General features: G+C 43.6%; 1 protein-coding gene across 1 annotated transcript in view; it reads left to right on the top strand.

The window, feature by feature from the left end:
• The window catches only part of KIAA0825 (KIAA0825 ortholog), a 712480-nt gene that overhangs the window by 195266 nt on the left and 497847 nt on the right, over positions 1-19367 (top strand). The window contains exon 6 of the mRNA XM_063964012.1: positions 18323-18405. Coding sequence (XP_063820082.1) covers positions 18323-18405 — 83 coding nt within the window. The remainder of the gene's footprint in view (positions 1-18322; positions 18406-19367) is intronic.

The following is a 19367-nucleotide window of genomic DNA, read 5'->3' as shown; positions in this document are numbered from 1 at the left end:
GGATTGGTCCAATATACATCCGTGGACGTTGTCAATCTAAGCTGTGGACATAGACGGCATCTATTTGTACACAAAATGGGTTTCCAAGGTTACCGGATATGACGTATCGGCAATGGAGAGCCGTACGGTCGCTATGGTTACCGGATATGACGTATTGCCAAACAAAGAACAAGACGAATGTTATGTGATGGGGAATTGAATGAGGAGTGGCAGAACACGGCAAGGGCTCATTGGACTTGTAGTTATTTTATGTATAGGAGCCACCTGCGCTTGCCGCTCGGGGATTGGACGCGAGAGGTTTAAAAAGGAAGTTGTGGGGTACGGACAGCATACACCGGACACCCTGCCTTGAAAAAAACCCGCTGCATAGGGTCGAAATGCATTGGCTTACCTTGGAGGAAAATCGGTATCTGTCTTGGGGAATCTGAAGGACCGTGAATGAGACATGCTGCTTGCCCGGGTGTAACATCATACATGCTCTTAAGAACTGCCAGCTGACAGTTCTCACCAGAAGCTGTTAATTTCCTATTGTTGGAACATTTAAGGATCACCATGCTGTGGTTTTAATCTATATTGTTTGTTTTAATGATGTGTATAAAATAAAATAAAAACTGTACTTCACTATATGCACCTTTATTCCTTTTTTTCTGGGACCACTGTAATGGAAATTGTGTCATTGAGGATCCCAGAAAGGATATGGTGGATTACCAGGCTACCATTATTTGATGCGCTCATTCGTATGTATTGTCACAAATTTTTAGTTACGTGTTCACAGAGAAAAAGGTCTCTCTAGCTTTATCCCCCTGCAACTCTACAGTGCCATCTCATCAACATCAGCACTTCCCCCCTCCCTTTACAGATGTGTCCTCATACACTTTGCCTCAATGCCATGCGGCGCAAGATGCCTGGTGCGAGTGAGTCGCCAGGTTCTGTGTGACTCTATCGCCGGGCGACTTTTTATTGGCTTTTTCACAAATGTTTCTGAATCGCAATGCGATGCAACTAGGACATACCAGGAGTCTGCACTGATTAAGTTGATATGTGACACTATGGGGTTATTAAGTTGTTTGAAAAGTCAGTTGGGTGTTTTTTTTTTTTTCCTATCTAATAGACAGGAAAAAATAGACACCCACCCGACTTTTCAAACAATTGAATTCCATGTATATCTGTGTGCAGCTGAGATTGCATATGAAGTAACTTGGTGTGGAAAAAAAGCAGCGGTCCGGCATTGTAGCTCTTTGTCTGCAGATTCAGACTCACAGTCACACAGATATACAATTGTCACATCTCATATTAATCAGCAGAGTCTCCTGGTTCGTCCTAGTCATATCACACTGTGAAAAAGACACTTGGCACTAGCAGAATCTCATGGGACCTGCTGCACTGGCTGTGTGAAGCGACTGCAGCAACACAGTATCGCGATTTGTGATCCAACCTGAATTCGGCCCTAAGACCTTTAGAGGCCCTAAGCACTTAAAAGATTTTGGAGCCTCGTTACATCTAATTCAAAATATAAACAATAATAAACTGTAAAATTAAAAAAGTATTTTTCGAATTGAAACAAAACTTACAGTAAGATGGAAAATAATGTTTATTTTTGTATACTTCCACTTTATTTCTTTTTGAAACGTTTTCTCCTACTTTTTCTAATTTGATCGGAGCCTCAAAACTAATCTTACACAACACATCTGCTTGTAGACTTAGTATTAGTATTCTAATTATGTTGCATTCCCAAGAAAAATGTATATCATTTACCTCTATTATTACTAAATTATATATATATATATATATATATAGAATCCACAGTATGCCGGCACTCCATATAAAAGAACAACGTGCTCCGGTGCTAACACCCGATAGCCATAGGTATCCAACACAGAAAAAAGGGAGGCACTCAGAGACAGCAAGGTAAGTCAAAATGATGTATTCAAGGTCGGTCAAGTACTTTCGAGGTTAGAACCCCGTCCTCAGGACCACATCACAAAAAATTACAGCCACAAAATAATACCACACTTACCCCACTTAAATCTCCCTCCACAGTCACGCTGGCTGGCTGGCTGGACTCCGGGATCCACTGGCCGGAAATGCGTCATCATGGCCTACTTCCTGTGGACGCGGCCAGCGTTGCCGCGGCAACCGCTGGTTTGCGTTCCACAGAGATCATGTATGCATTCCACACTGCCACCTCCTCCCATGCAGTAGTTGCCATGGCACCGGATCATCAGGGGGCCAATCGCGCGATCTGTGGAAGAATAAACAAAACACAAATACATACATAAATAAAAACATATAACAGTGAAAACCCATGAATCAATGCAATATTTTAACTTCAGACAGAGATTCAATGCATATACATAAAGCACCTACACTAGGGAGTTCCAGTTAATTTTATTGTTAAACCCTGCTGGTATAGTGGTACCCAGTCTCACAATCCACCTGGATTCCTTTATTAGCAAAGCCTTAGCCCTGTCACCACCCCTTAAAGAAGCAGGCACATATATATATATATACAGTAAGTATGTAATTTTCTCATTATTGAATCGGCAATGGAAAATATCTGAGGTGCCTCCCTTCCCTTGATGGCCTAAGCACAATCTTATTTTGCGCAATGATTAATCCAGCTGTGGACTCCTTGCCTGATTCCCCCCCCCCCTCCCTCCCCCTGCCCATTTATGTATATTTGTTCATTTTATGCCCCAGACACTGCTGCCCCCGCTTATAGATATTTACAACTTAATGTGCGGTATTCAATTCTTTTCACCCCCTTCCACACCTGTTCTGTTTCTGCTGACCGGCGTGGTATAACCATTTCAGCTCGCTATCTCCGGGGTAGCAAGGGCACGAAATATGCGCGATAATGGGGATAATTTTAGAAAGGAAATTGGGCGTTATATATCATTTGAATACCGCCCCATTTGTCAGGCCAGTCCCTGATCACAGCACCCCGCCATTATTATTTTTTTTATAATTTGCTAACTACTTTACATGAATGATGTAGGCATGGCCATTTCGTTAGATTGAGTTGTCCTCAGATCTGTTCTGTCCATGGGATGCATCTTCCTCTGTTACTACTCTTCATACCACCACAGCAGTGAGACAGACGTCACTTTATGGCGTCACTACGTCTCATTTTCTGTCACGCCATAGGAGGGGGAGGCAGGCCAGGCCAGCCAACTGACTATATCGCTGCTGCTGCCCACAGCATGACATCTTAAACTGGGCTGCACACAGTGGGATGAAGATGAGCACGCTGTGACTCCTCTCAGAGGAGGAGTCATTTGATTGGCATTTGGCAGCTACTGTCTGGCTGATAAGACCATCTGTGCAGTGCCACTGGGGTGGAGGCTGAACTTGTTTTCCCTCCAAATACACTTTAACCCCTGATAGTACCTTTTTAGAAGTAATAAGTCCTATTTACAGCCAGAAGCTTTCAGCAGATATTGAGAAATTCAGAAGTGTAGCCCTTTTACCATTACTTTCCTAAGGGGGTCATTCCGACCCGATCGCTCGCTGTAGTTTGTCGCAGCGCAGCGATTGGGTCGGAACTGCGCATGCGCCGGCGCCGCAGTGCGCAGGCACATGGCAGCTTTCGTTACCTAGCGATCTCCTCTGAAACAGAAGTGGTCGCTAGGCGGGAGGGGGCTGAACGGCGGCGTTAAGCCGCCGTTTAGGGGGAGCGGTCCGGCCAACGCAGGTGTGGCCGGACCGTTGGGGGGGCACGCCGCAGCGGCTGCGTGACGTCTCACGCAGCCGCTGCGGTGAGCGGGAGCGACGAGCAACTCCCGGCCAGCTGCAGGAGCTGTGCTGGCCGGTAGTTACTCCTCAAATACAAAGGCATCACCGCTGTGCGATGCTTTTGTATTTGTGCAGGGGGGGCCGGCACTGACATGCGGGGCGGACGAGCCCTGTGCTGGGCGTCCCCCCCGCATGTCTGAGTTTACGATCGTAGCTGTGCTAAATTTAGCACAGCTACGATCAACTCGGAATGACCCCCTTAATCCGCTCCTCTGAGTCTTCCTGTTGTTTTCCTGATTTGGGTTTATGCATTTTATTGTGTTACTATAGAGACTGCATTTTTTTTAAACATCTGCATTAGTTTAATACAAATAAAATGAAAGCAGCGTAGTTTACAGTGGTAAAAGAAGAAAATATAGTTAGAAACCAAGGTGTTGGTATTGCACAGTGGCGGAAAGCTGCCATCTCAGGATCAAACACCAAGTTTTAAATAAAATAAAATAACCCAGTATTACAAGTATCAAAATAGAGACGTCATTTTGATTTAAATCCATATTACAGTAAATATATTGAATTTTCTTTACATTGTTTCTCATTTCACAGATGTTTTTATTGACAGATTCACTTTATAGTGTTTATTACAGCTTTCATTTAGATTTACCGCTACAATACACATTACAGAGTGCTGCTGTGTTCCATGCAGTATTAATCACAGAAGTACAGCATGGTCGTCCCATTCCAATAATCGCCGTTCAAGATCATCTGAATAGTGAAATATTTCTCAGACTATCTGATCATTTCTAGAGAAGGGGCGTCCAAACATTTTTTTCAGGTTATTTTTTTTGAGTGCCTTATTTAGAAAATAACTTTAAACAGAGGGCCACATGATATTAATTCCAGTTTGCCTCCAAGCAAATAGGTGCCTATACAGTCTCTACATAAACAAATATTATTGGTCAATGACAAAAGGGGTTTTCATTTTTTGTTAGAGAACTCACAAATATCAGTATTACATATATCGAAACTCACAATTTTGAGTGTTACAATCTGTCAAATGACAGAATGTTTAGGATATCTGTTTCTGTAAAATATTACAATCAGTGTAATTTCATTATACAGTATACTGTGTATTACATCTGTAAAGAGATTGTTGGTATCCGTTTGGCAGGTCGACAGTCACTAGGTCAACCACTATTGGTCGACATGGACAAATGGTTGACACATGAAAACTGTCGACACAGGACGGCTTAGCACATGAAAAGGTCGACATGGCTTTTTTTTTTATAAAAAAATGTTTATTTTTTTTCCGTACTTTACCATCCACGTGGACTATGATTGGGAATAGTAACCTGCTGCAAGGGGATGCAGTACACTAATTGGGGTTCCTGGTCATGTAACGGAATGAATGAATGACACAAAAAACAGTTCAAAAATCCATGTCGATCTTTTCATGTGTCGACCTGTCCTGTGTTAACCATTTTCATGTGTCGGCTATTTGGCCATATTGACCATATCAATGTCGACCAATAGTGGTCGACCTAATGACTGTCGACCTTAACATGGTCGACCATTCATACCAGAACCGAGATTGTTATAGGCACAGGATAAAAAGGTTACAATAATTCACTCATTTCTCTGGACACACCATTATCAGTATCTAGTAAGTTTTAGGTACATATAAAATATAACCTCTAATTTCATATATAAAATATAACCTCTAGTTTATATACAGCCAGTATGTTATTAACCTAATCTACCACATGTTTGTAAAGAAATAGAATTAAAAGTTTTCTTTTAATTATTTCCTAACAATTGAATAATGGGGGTAATTCCAAATTGATCGCAGCAGGAAATTTTTTAGCAGTTGGGCAAAACCATGTGCACTGCAGGGGGGGCAGATATAACATGTGCAGAGAGAGTTAGATTTGGGTGGGTTATTTTGTTTCTGTGCAGGGTAAATACTGGCTGCTTTATTTTTACACTGCAAGTTAGATTGCAGATTGAACTCACCCCACCCAAATCTATCTCTCTCTGCACATGTTATATCTGTCTCCCCTGCAGTGCACATGGTTTTGCCCAACTGCTAACAAAGTTCCTGCTGCGATCAACTCAGAATTACCCCCAATATGAGAGAACCCACTAAAAAAGTCTCCTTTACTCTTCTCCTTGATAACTTTATCATGCTAGACCACACTAGACTTCTGGGAGCATCACCAACATTTACTATCACGTGTGATTAGTTGGTTGACTTTTTGTGTACCCTGTTAAAAAGGTCAATTATCTCTGACTCTAAGGGGTAAATTTACTAAGCTCCCGATTTTGACCGAGATGCCGTTTTTTCATCAAAGTGTCATCTCGGTAATTTACTAAGCAATAATCACGGTAGTGATGAGGGCATTCGTAATTTTTTGCAAGTCCAAGAAAAAAATTACGAATGAATACACCATCGGTCAAAACGCGGCTGTTTAAGTATGAATCTCGGTAATTTACTAAGAAGTGCAAAGCAAAAAACAAACAAACACTGCCGTGAAAAATTACAACTCGTAAAAAAGTGCTTAAAAAAACAGACCTGCTTTTTTTCCCCGTGATTGGATAGGCATGCAGGGATCCATGAGATCCGTGCATGTATATCAGTGGGAAGGGGTGTGAAAGTTGTTATTTTATTAAAAAAAATTGCGTGGGGTCCCCCCTCCTAAGCATAACCAGCCTCGGGCTCTTTGAGCCGATCCTGGTTGCAGAAATATGGGGGAAAAATTGACAGGGGTTCCCCCATATTTAAGCAACCAGCATCGGGCTCTGCGCCTGGTCCTGGTTCCAAAAATACGGGGGACAAAAAGAGTAGGGGTCCCCCGTATTTTTAAAACCAGCACCGGGCTCCACTAGCTGGACAGATAATGCCACAGCCGGGGGTCACTTTGATATAGTGCCCTGCGGCCGTGGCATCAAAAATCCAACTAGTCACCCCTGGCCGGGGTACCCTGGGGGAGTGGGGACCCCTTCAATCAAGGGGTCCCCCCCCAGCCACCCAAGGGCCAGGGGTGAAGCCCGAGGCTGTCCCCCCCCCCATCCAATGGGCTGCGGATGGGGAGGCTGATAGCCTTTTGTGATAATGAAAAGATATTGTTTTTAGTAGCAGTACTACAAGGCCCAGCAAGCCTCCCCCGCATGCTGGTACTTGGAGAACCACAAGTACCAGCATGCGACGGAAAAACGGGCCCGCTGGTACCTGTAGTACTACTACTAAAAAAATACCCAAAAAAAGACAAGACACACACACCGTGAAAGTAAAGATTTATTACATACATGCACACAAACATACATACATACTTACCTTATGTTCACACGAGGGTCTGTCCTCTTCTCCAGTAGAATCCATGGGGTACCTGTTGAATAAATTCTACTCACCAGATCGCGGGTCCCAGGGTCCTCGGGGCATCCATTTGTAATCCACGTACTTGCATAAAATAAGAAAACGGAAAGCCGAGCCACGAACTGAAAGGGGCCCCATGTTTTCACATGGGACTCCTTTCCCCGAATGCCAGAAACCCACTCTGACTGATGTCTAAGTGGGTTTCTTCAGCCAATCAGGGAGTGCCACGTTGTAGCACTCTCCTGATCGGCTGTGTGCTCCTGTACTGTATGACAGGCGGCACACGGCAGTGTTACAATGTAGCGCCTATGCGCTCCATTGTAACCAATGGTGGGAACTTTCTGCTCAGCGGTGACGTCACTTTAGGTCAACCGCAGGGCAGAAAGTTCCCACCATTGGTTACAATGGAGCGCATAGGCGCTACATTGTAACACTGCCGTGTGCCGCCTGTCATACAGTACAGGAGCACACAGCCGATCAGGAGAGTGCTACAACGTGGCACTCCCTGATTGGCTGAAGAAACCCACTTAGACATCAGTCAGAGTGGGTTTCTGGCATTCGGGGAAAGGAGTCCCATGTGAAAACATGGGGCCCCTTTCAGTTCGTGGCTCGGCTTTCCGTTTTCTTATTTTATGCAAGTACGTGGATTACAAATGGATGCCCCGAGGACCCTGGGACCCGCGATCTGGTGAGTGGAATTTATTCAACAGGTACCCCTTGGATTCTACTAGAGAAGAGGACCGACCCTCGTGTGAACATAAGGTAAGTATGTATGTATGTTTGTGTGGATGCATGTAATAAAACTTTACTTTCACGGTGTGTGTGTCTTGTCTTTTTTTGGGTATTTTTTTAGTAGTAGTACTACAGGTACCAGCGGGCCCGTTTTTCCGTCGCATGCTGGTACTTGTGGTTCTCCAAGTACCAGCATGCGGGGGAGGCTTGCTGGGCCTTGTAGTACTGCTACTAAAAACAATATCTTTTCATTATCACAAAAGGCTATCAGCCTCCCCATCCGCAGCCCATTGGATGGGGGGGGACAGCCTCGGGCTTCACCCCTGGCCCTTGGGTGGCTGGGGGGGGGGACCCCTTGATTGAAGGGGTCCCCACTCCCCCAGGGTACCCCGGCCAGGGGTGACTAGTTGGATTTTTGATGCCACGGCCGCAGGGCACTATATCAAAGTGACCCCCGGCTGTGGCATTATCTGTCCAGCTAGTGGAGCCCGGTGCTGGTTTTGAATCAATAGTTTTTATTGAAAAGATAAACATTTTTATGGGGTACAGAACGAAGAAAAAAGGGGGGGTGATACATCAACACAGTGTAAGGGTCGGTATGGTAGGGATGTAGAAGAAAGAGGGAGGGGGGGGGGGAGAATAGGGGTCCAGACTAGAATTGGAGAGTGTTACATCGGAGCCTTGTATACATAATACATCAGAGAACAGAGAAGTTGGGACATATAGAAAAACTATACATTGCCGTAAGGTAGTAGTGGCCTAATCCTGTTGAGCAGAAGTTATAGGTACGCTTTAGAAGATGGTATTGGGGGGAGACCTAGTAGGGGTCGACTCTTAACAGGGAGGGGAAGGTGTAACTGCCTAGGTAATGGGGGGTGTGATGATAGGTGTTGTATTTTAGATCCCGAATGGGCTAAGTGGGGGTGAGGTAGATTTATGAAGATACTGAGACCCTTCAATCGAGGAAATAAAGGTTTGCCACGCGAGCCAGCGCGTTTTGAGGGAAGAGAAGTTGGGGGAGGAGGAAGCTGAATCTGTCTCCATATGGAAATGGTGGTTTATCTTATGTATAACTCTTAGCAGGGTAGGGGGAGTGGATTGTTTCCACATTTGGGCTAGGTTTGCTCGAGCGGCTATCAGGATGTGGCCCAGGACATATCTGGCAGGTGGCATTATTGCAGCGGGGACGACTTGTAGTAATGCTAGAGTTGGGTCTGGAGCTAGGTGGGTGGACAGAACTTTGTTTATTAGCTCAAATACATCTAACCAGTATTTAGTGATCTTTGGGCACGACCAGAATATGTGGAAGACATGTCCTACCGAGCCGCATAGTCTCCAGCATTTATTACTGTGAGAGGGCCAGAATTTATGTATTCGGTCCGGGGTTTGGTATAGTCTGTTCACTAGTTTAATATGCATTTCAGTGTGGTTTAGGCACTGGGACATGGAATGCGAGGTTAAAAAGATTTGACGCCAGTCGTTTGGAGATAGGGTTTTTCCTAGGTCCTGTTCCCATTTCTTTTGGGCGTTTGACTTGGAAGGAGAGGTTGGGGTAATCCGAAGTTTATACCAGTATGTGATGTCGCCTTTGGAATCTGGTAAGGAGAGACGAGAAAAGAGAGTATGTGAGGATGTGTGGAGCGTTGCGTAGGTAGGAGGAATCGTCTTCCACCAGTGTGCTACTTGCACATAGTGGAAGAGTTCTGTAGCTGGAAGAGAGTAATGTGACTGGAGAGTAGAAAAAGATTTTAGAGAAAGTCCATCGAGGAGGTCTCCTAGGGATAATACTCCTGCGCGTCTCCATTTGGATAGGTTGAGATGTGGAATCATCGATGCTAATGTGGTGATGGATATCTGGGAAATATGGGAAATGGGCGATGTTAGGGAGGTCGATAGGGAGTCCCAGGTTTGTAAAGCAGCTTGCGTGGAGGGAAGGAGGGACGGTTGCGTAGGTCGGAGCGATTTTGGGATACGGAAAAGGTCAGCTAGGGGGATTGGGTTTGATCGAATTTGCTCCAGCTCCATCCAACCACTGTGCAATTGGGTTGAGAAATAGTATTTAATGGGGGCTAGGAGGGAGGCTTCTTGGTATAGAAGAATATTAGGTATATTAAGACCCCCAAACGCTCTTGGCAAGGTCATTCTTGAAAGAGCCATTAAGGGTGGTTTTGCAGACCAGATATACTTAGTCATGATAGAGGAACAAGTTTGGATGGCTTTCTTTGGGAAGGGGTATGGTATAGTTCGGAAGAGATACATTAGTTTAGGGAGTAGGGACATTTTAAATGCCGCCATTCGTCCCAGCCAAGAGACCTCATAGGATGACCAGGCTTTCGTAAGTGCTTCTAATGACTTCATCAAGGGGGTTAAGTTGGCAGAGAAGGCGTCTGTAGTGGAGATAGGGATGTTGATACCCAGGTATTTAATTGTATGAGTTCGCCAGTTATATGGAAAGGTAGTTTGGAGTGCTGGGGTGGAGTGAGATAAATTGAAGGGGAGGGCGTCCGTTTTAGTAGTGTTTAGTTTATAGTAAGAAGCGAGGCTGAAGGCTTCTAGGACAGAGTGTAAGACTGGAAGAGTTGTAGTGGGGTTGGAGATAAATAGGAGGACATCGTCTGCAAAGAGGCTCAGTTTATGGAGGGATGAACCGAACTGAATCGCCGGAATGTTGGGATTGTCTCTTATTTTAGCTGCTAGGGGTTCAATTGATAGGACGAAGATCAGGGGGGATAGGGGACAGCCTTGCCTGGTGCCATTTGTAATAGGGAAAGGGTCGGATAGGAAGCCTCCATTGAACACCCGGGCCGTGGGGAAGCTGTATAACGCTAAAATAGAGGAAAGAATACGATCCCTAAATCCGAATCTAAGGAGGGTTTGGCGCATGTATGTCCAGTTTAATCTGTCAAAAGCCTTCTCTGCGTCTAACGAAAGCAAGAGAAGGCCCTGGTCTTCAGATAGGGAGTCTATCAGGTTGAAGACCCGACGTGTGTTGTCAGACGCTTGTCTCCCAGGGACGAAGCCAGTCTGATCCGGGTGTATCAGTGAGGGTAGGAATTTGTTCCGGTGCTGGTTTTAAAAATACGGGGGACCCCTACTCTTTTTGTCCCCCGTATTTTTGGAACCAGGACCAGGCGCAGAGCCCGATGCTGGTTGCTTAAATATAGGGGAACCCCTGTCATTTTTTTTCCCATATTTCTGAAACCAGGATCGGCTCAAAGAGCCCGAGGCTGGTTATGCTTAGGAGGGGGGACCCCACGCAATTTTTTTTATGGATTTTACAGTGTTTAATTTAAAAAAAAAAAAAAAAATGAACCCCAGCACGGATCACACAGATCCGGCCGAGATTCATTGTAAAAAAGTCGGCAGTGTTTTGCTAATCACTGCCGTAAAAATAAAAAAAAAACATGAATGACATCGACATCGGAACAAAAGAAAAACCCGAATACGGCAGCTTAGTAAATCCGTCGTAACAAATTCAAAAAGTTGCAGTTTTGCACTTTCGATGTCATTCGTGATTGAACTTTGACCTGAAACGGGAAAATACGAATGTTAGTAAATTTACCCCTAAGGTGGAAATTATTCCATTGCTGATGGAAAATTAAAAAAAATAATCCACGGAACTGGGTTCTCCCGCAGCCGCAGGGTTTTGCTATTCAATTAGAGGACTGAAAATCACTGCGTCTTTTTTCTCGCACTTCCAGAGCAAGTCTGCTTCTTCCTAAAATCTTTGTTTTTAGGAAAAATCACTGGGACTTGCTCAGGAAACCATGCGGCATCCACCTCTCCCTAAGGACTCATTTAGCAATTTGATGCTTCCAATCAACTTAGTTACCCTGCACCTATTCACCTTCCAAAGTGGTGTCTTCTCCAGTGTCGGGATCCAGTCCTCTGCAGCATTGGTGAGCAGTGTGTGTGAGAGAGTGTCTGTAAGTATGTGAGTGTGCGTGCCCCCCCCGTGTGTGATCCGCAATACCCCCCCCCCCCCTGCCCCCATCCCCGCCCCCTTGTGAATTAATTTTTGAGAGAAAAAATTGGACTCTTTATTTTTTTTTTTTTTTCCATTAACTGCCATGTGTTCCATTATCAAACATATATTTTATAATAAATTAATGTGATGGTATACATTTAATAAATATTATATATTTATTGTTTACCTTATAAATACTTGTGTGTGGTAGTTACTTCAGCCATATCAGTATATAAGTGTAGTGAGAATTTAACTTTATACAATTTTTTTTTCTGTTTGCCTGAAGATCACACGATATGAGTATGTCTGTGTTATTTTGTTTGTTCAGTTGTCACATATATTGCACCTAAATGAACCTTGTCACACACATATCTATTCCGTAATATTTTATAGATCACTGACCGTAACTTAATTCACATAGAAACAAGTCTGAGCGCTGCATAACTAACCATCCTTTAGTAAAAGCCAGTTAAGAGTACCTGGGGGTATGGATAGTGAGAGAGGGCAGGCTCCATCCTTTAGGCCCATTTCGGGTCTTCAGCCTGAGGGAGGCTAATTAGTATCTGCACCTGTAAGAGACTGATAAAAGGTGTGTCAGGGCTTGACTCAGTGTCTCACTACCTGGGGGAACAGGCAGCAGGCTTGGTTTGAGACACTGTGATTTACTTACTGTGAGTACTGTGCATATGCCTATGTTTGTGGTAGGAACATTAGGTTCTACCACTCTGAGAGAGGGAACCTGTTGTTTAGTTAGAGCCAAGATGTGCTAGGATTTATTTTTATGTTTTCTGCACTGCACAATAAAAGTAGCTACGGCTAGATTGCACGAAAACCCTGTACCTGAATGCTGTTTCCTGGCTGCTGTGTGTTTGGAGGCGCCCTTCTACCCAGGAGAAGGCACCCATACTGTGATCTCCTCACAAATGCTAGCGCAATTAATCAGGTAATTAATACAATTTAGAAAAATAACTGGGATGAAAAATATTATGTTAAAAACAATCTGAAGAATAATTTTTTTCCGTAATGGTATTTGCAATCTAGTGTTCTATTCATATTTAGAGATATATATTTTCACCTTTGTCTGTACTTGTTATCACCTCTGGTGCAATATGTAGGCAGGGTGAAGAACCTGCTTTTCCTAATCTTATTTTTAAGTGAAAGGAATTGTTATATAATAGAAGGATTTTTCGGAGAGATACCATGGGGTTAGGCAGAGGAAGCTTGCTCTTTTTGCCCTTTTATCAGTGGTAACATTTTCCTATTGTAAAAAGTCATCACAAATGAATAGAGAATATAACATCATGGCAGTCATATTGCCTGTTTAGAGCTTTCAGTGTTCTTTAAAAACTTAATAAAGGTCTCTTCTGAGGTTGGATTAAAAGAACCTGTTAAGAAGGCAATTGCTTCCCAAGAGATAACCTCTAATGATAAGAAAAAGGGGAAAAAAGTGTCATTGCTGCTTTCACATTGTAAAACAGAAAGGTCTCCGTATCTTTGTCCTACAAATGCATTTTGAGAATAATCTCATTCTGCTTGAAAAGATAAAAATCCAGGTACTTCTTGCCTGCCAGCATCTTAAATTTCCACTAAGGATTTGATAAGGGATTAGAAGTTTTCTATTTGTGCAAGCGGCTATAGTAGGTGTGATCAGAACTCTGCTGGGAAAGGGGCTGCATAGACATGTGATCTCCAAATCCCATGCCATTTATTTTTAGAAATAAAGGTGACCGAAGACTGAGGATTGTATCCCAAAACCCACTATAGCCGCCATATACTATATGATAAAGCTTGATGATATGATCATGGTAAACTGTTTCATTAAGTATATTATTCTTGGTCCACTTATGTATTGCTACTGGTATGTTTTCATATCTTTGTCTGTTTCTTTATTATAATTATAATAATAATAATAATAATAATAATATTTATTAATATTATTATTATTAAAATACTTTTAAGACACAGTGGGACTGATTCTGAGTCAGATGCACTAGTGATGTCGGATTCAGTTGAGCAATTTGTTTTTGTTACTGTGCGTGCACTTAGAGTCCGTGCGCACATTAAGATGCACAATCTCCAAAATATTTTGAGAATGTATTGGCGTTCTTGGGCGGTGGCAGAGAGTGGCTATACAGACACATGGAGATGGTCTGTTATGGGAGTGTCCCAGGCATGACGCTGTAGTGGTTACGCACTCAGATGCATAATTGCTTACATCGGAGAATGTACTCTCACAGGCAGTCTACACCTAGCATGGCACTGGTGCAACTTTTTGATAGCTGCTTCTAAAAGAATCACCAAGCGTGATTGCAGGGTCTGAAGACACTCAAAGTGGGTGTCTCAGTGCTTGCAGATTCAGACGCATCAGTGCACACCAGGGAAGGGCTTGTAGTGGTATTAGCATAACGTCACAGACATGCGACCAGCTTAATGGCGCATACATGGACATGGATATGAAATAGAAGAGGGGAGATGTCCCTTCAAAATGACAGAGAGTTAGGAGATGTTATGTTACCACAATGTGGTGTTTACAAAGAAAGTTTGGTTACCTTCCTTTTTTTCTTTCTTTTTTTTAATTTAACACTTACAGAAAGTTCATCCTGATTATCGTTGGCTAAAATTGACCTACTGCACACATAGACATTTCTGTTCCATCAGTTTCTGAGTGGAAAAGAGGAATTTTCAGTCTCCAATGCCAACTTTTATCTTGATCATGCGCACCACAATACGTGAGAAATTTATTGGGTTTAAATCAACATTTTGTTTGTAAAAATGGCTCCCTTTTTAGATACATAAAGCCTACAACATACCTGCTGATTGACAGAGAAAGGGAATGACTAGGCACCCGGAAAATAAAGGGAGATGATAAGTAGTTAACCAGCCTGGGACAACTTTTTCCATCACTTTTTTTCATCGAACATCATTGTTTTGTTTTAATAATCGGTAATGATGTGCACCGGAAATTTTTTTGGTTTTGGATTCAGTTCCGCGGCCGCGTTTTGGATTCGGACGCGTTTTGGCAAAACCTCCCTGAAAATTTTTTGTCGGATTCGGGTGTGTTTTGGATTCGGGTGTTTTTTTACAAAAAACCCTCAAAAACAGCTTAAAATATTGAATTTGGAGGTCATTTTGATCCCATAGTATTATTAACCTCAATAACCATAATTTCCACTCATTTCCAGTCTATTCTGAACACCTCACACCTCACAATATTATTTTTAGTCCTAAAATTTGCACCGAGGTCGCTGTATGACTAAGCTAAGCGACCCAAGTGGCCGACACAAACACCTGGCCCATCTAGGAGTGGCACTGCAGTGTCAGACAGGATGGCAGATTTAAAAAAATAGTCCCCAAACAGCACATGATGCAAAGAAAAAAGAGGAGCACCAAGGTCGCTGGATGGCTAAGCTAAGCGACCCAAGTGGCCGACATAAACACCTGGCCCATCTAGGAGTGGCACTGCAGTGTCAGATAGGATGGCACTTCAAAAAATAGTCCCCAAACAGCACATGATACAAAGAAAAAAAGAGGTGCACCAAGGTCGCTGGATGGCTAAGCTAAGCGACCCAAGTGGCCGACACAAACAGCTGGCCCACCTAGGAGTGGCACTGCAGTGTCAGACAGGATGACACTTCAAAAAATAGTCCCCAAACAGCACATGATGCAAAGAAAAAAAGAGGTGCACCAAGGTCGCTGGATGGCTAAGCTAAGCGACCCAAGTGGCCGACACAAACACCTGGCCCATCTAGGAGTGGCACTGCAGTGTCAGACAGGATGACACTTTAAAAAATAGTCCCCAAACAGCACATGATGCAAAGAAAAAAAGAGGTGCACCAAGGTCGCTAGATGGCTAAACTAAGCGACCCAAGTGGCCGACACAAACACCTGGCCCATCTAGGAGTGGCACTGCAGTGTCAGACAGGATGGCAGATTTAAAAAATAGTCCCCAAACAGCACATGTTGCAAAGAAAAAAAGAGGTGCACCAAGGTCGCTGGATGGCTAAGCTAAGCGACCCAAGTGGCCGACACAAACACCTGGCCCATCTAGGAGTGGCACTGCAGTGTCAGACAGGATGGCACTTCAAAAAATAGTCCCCAAACAGCACATGCAGCACACATATGGATAGTATACTTGACGACACAGAGGTAGAGCAATGGACTACTGTACCGTACTGCTATATATATACAGGTGGTCAGCAAAATTCTGCACTGTCCTCCTACTATATACTGCGCACAACTAAAATGCAGCACAGGTATGGATGGATAGTATACTTGACGACACAGAGGTAGAGCAATGGACTACTGTACCGTACTCCTATATGTATACTGGTGGTCAGCAAAATTCTGCACTGTCCTCCTACTATATACTACAATGCAGCACAGATATGGAGCATTTTTCAGGCAGAGAACGTAGATATTTTCAGCACACTGAGCACAGATATTTGCAGCACACTGAGCACAGATATTTGCAGCACACTGAACACAGAAACTGAGAGAACGCAGCCACGTCCTCTCGCTATCATCTCCAATGCACGAGTGAAAATGGCGGCAACGCGCGGCTCCTTATAGAATACGAATCTTGCGAGAATCCGACAGCGGGATGATGACGTTCGGGCACGCTCGTGTTAACCGAGCAAGGCGGGAAGATCCGAGGCTGCCTCGGAACCGTGTAAAATGGGTGAAGTTCGGGGGAGGGGGTTCGGATCTCGACGAACCGAACCCGCTCATCTCTAATAATCGGTACCACATATACCCAGGTGGGGCTCCCTGGTATGCCCGGCCCATTGTGGCCTCAATAATACAGTCCATTTGTACTGGTCAGGGCAGAAGGATGCAGCCCAATTCATGACTGCAAACCCGCAACCCATAATGTATGGAGAGAGTGACCAAAACATACACCAATTTTTCTAGCACCATAAATTTTAGATAAGCATATGTGCATATCAATGATAATCAAGAATCCAGTGGTGGCTGTATTGTGATTTTACTTTTATTTGTGTCTGTCTACTTACCCACCTTGTAGATCTCTATATTTCGGATAATATCTCCAACTAGTCTCTGTGAGATATTTAACTATCTTAATAGCATTTTTATTAAAAGTTACGTTTTAGATTTTACATATAACATACGGTATTTACCAACTGTGAAGAGTGCGCCCACAAAAAGAGTCTTCTTTTCTCTCTCTGTATATGTCAACATACCTGCTGATGCCAGTCTAGTGAAAGCATATTGTGTTATCATCACCTTCTTATTAAAGTTTCACAATATAAAGAGTATATTGGTAATGCACCACCAGCTATAGATTACAAACATGACATAATATATATATTTTTCAAAATGCATATTTACAATTGTTTTACTATTTACTACACCAGGTATCACTGCTTTTCTAAAGTACATGTATATCTAAACCAAGATAAACTTCTTTTTAACATAATATAACATAATATCACCAATTTCCCACAAGCTGAAACCTACTGAAAGAGAATATAGTACAGATTGATTTAGCGCCAGATTAACATTTAGAGCCAGAACTATCCACTGAACCCATGATGTCACGCCTAGGGACTGACCTTGGATGCTTTGGACAGCACTGCAGCAGTGCTACTGGCTGCAGGCAGCTTTTCCAGGCACCCTGCAAGCCAAATGCTGGTGCCCTGGAACAGTGACTGTGCTGCCCCTAGGGCTCTGGGTGACTACACCACTCGCACACCCCTAGTCACAGCCCTGTTAACTTTCGGTGGATGGATCTACAGCTCCAGGCCTCCACATGAAAATCGGCTCATGGCAGCATGATGATGACAACCAGCTGCTACATAGTAAAACTGACTTTCTATTTTCTCAAAACTATGCAATTTTTTTATGTTTCGGAAGACATTGTGGATAATAATTTACTGACACTGGCCACAGTCACACAGCACAAACTTGCCTACTCTCCCAAAATGGCCGGTAGGCTCCTGGCAATCAGCGGACCCTCCCAGCCCCCGGAAGAATGGGTAAATCTCACGACTTCAGCTGCAACCCTGGACCCGGCTTTCCACTTAGCGAGTAAAGTGGGCAATACGTTTAGCTGATGATGTAACTTTCGCTGAATCGCATCATTGTAGCCACGCCCCCTGCTGTATAATGCTGGCATTGTGTAGTATGGCGTGGCTATGATGATGCTATGACACAGCACTCAGGCTCACATAGCCATTTATCCGACCCACATTCAAGGTAAAGAAGTGAGTTTGCAAAAAAACTTCATAAACTATGTGTGTTTCCAGCAATTGTAATCCATCCAAGAGATATTCTGGAAATCCCAGGGCCCACCATTTCTGATGGCAGCCCTGGCTGCAGCTACCAGCTTGGAAATTGGGGCGAATACTCCAGAACTGTAGAAGTCCCTGACATTGGGGCTGGGGGACAAGTGGGTGGAAATAGTATGACATAAACAAGGTAGTTTGCTTTTAAGTTGATTACATCCTTTGCTGTAGTGTTCATGATTTCATCTGTTTTGTGCTTTTTTTTGTATTTAGGAAATGTGAAGAAGGATTGCGGTGATGGGAAGACTAATGAAAGCTGTATATTAGATGAGAGTTCATTGCTGATGAAGGAAATGGTAATATACTGTATGAACTTTATTTTTAGTTCTACTGTATGTCAAATGTTTCTGAGTTTATTTTAAAACAGTATAGCTAAATATTACAAGACTCAAATAATTTTTCAAAGTTACTCATGTGCTGCGCTGGATTTTCTTTATTATACCAGAGGATGGATCTCAACGTACTTGAGAACATTTAAAATACCCAAAGTGCAGAAGAACAGGAAGGAATACCACACCTATTTCTCTTAATCTCCAACAGTTGATGCTAAGCTGATTTACAAATAATAATGATATTTTCTGTTGCCTCCCTGTAGAAAAAAAACTATATTTATTCGGGGCTCTTAGACTTTTTACTTATCTGTAGGAAGTGTGGTCAAACTGTATCAAATAATTTGGAAAAAAAGACAAGGTGTTGCAGCACCTGTCAAATTGATAATACTAGCGGTAGAACAAAAGTGAAGAAAACCCTTACATATTAATGGGAAGTGGAGAACTGGAAAGATTATATGGTGGAGGGGTAGAAGCAAGGCCGCCAAGTGAGGGGGGGGGGTGTGCTAATTACCCTGGCCCATCTTGTTGGAGGGGACCAAGTTCAACCCCTACCCCCTGCCCTCTTACCTGTCAACAGAGGCAACAGCCTCCCTCCCAGCCAAGCACATGCTGCTGTGTGCTGGTCTGCAGTGGGCCTATGGAGTTGTCTCCTGTGTGTGTGGGGGTGGGATGGGGGAGGTGTGATCACACTGATCACCGTCCCTTCTGGATTTTCCCCTGGCTGGGGGCTCATGGTGCCCCCCCCCCCCCCTTTTCAGCTTTGCCGTGCTGTAAATACTTTTTTTTGTAAGGGGACATTGCCACGCTTCCCACGATTTGGCCATGACCTGAAAAGTAATGGGTCCGGGGACAGCTCTCTACAGCCCTGGGTAGAGGAGAGGAGGGCATTATGAGGAGAGTTAGTTAGCTTTAATAAAAAGGTGTAA

Source organism: Pseudophryne corroboree, chromosome 1 (assembly GCF_028390025.1).
Source record: "Pseudophryne corroboree isolate aPseCor3 chromosome 1, aPseCor3.hap2, whole genome shotgun sequence".
Lineage (NCBI taxonomy): Eukaryota > Metazoa > Chordata > Amphibia > Anura > Myobatrachidae > Pseudophryne > Pseudophryne corroboree.
This window is presented reverse-complemented; position numbering and strand designations above follow the sequence as displayed.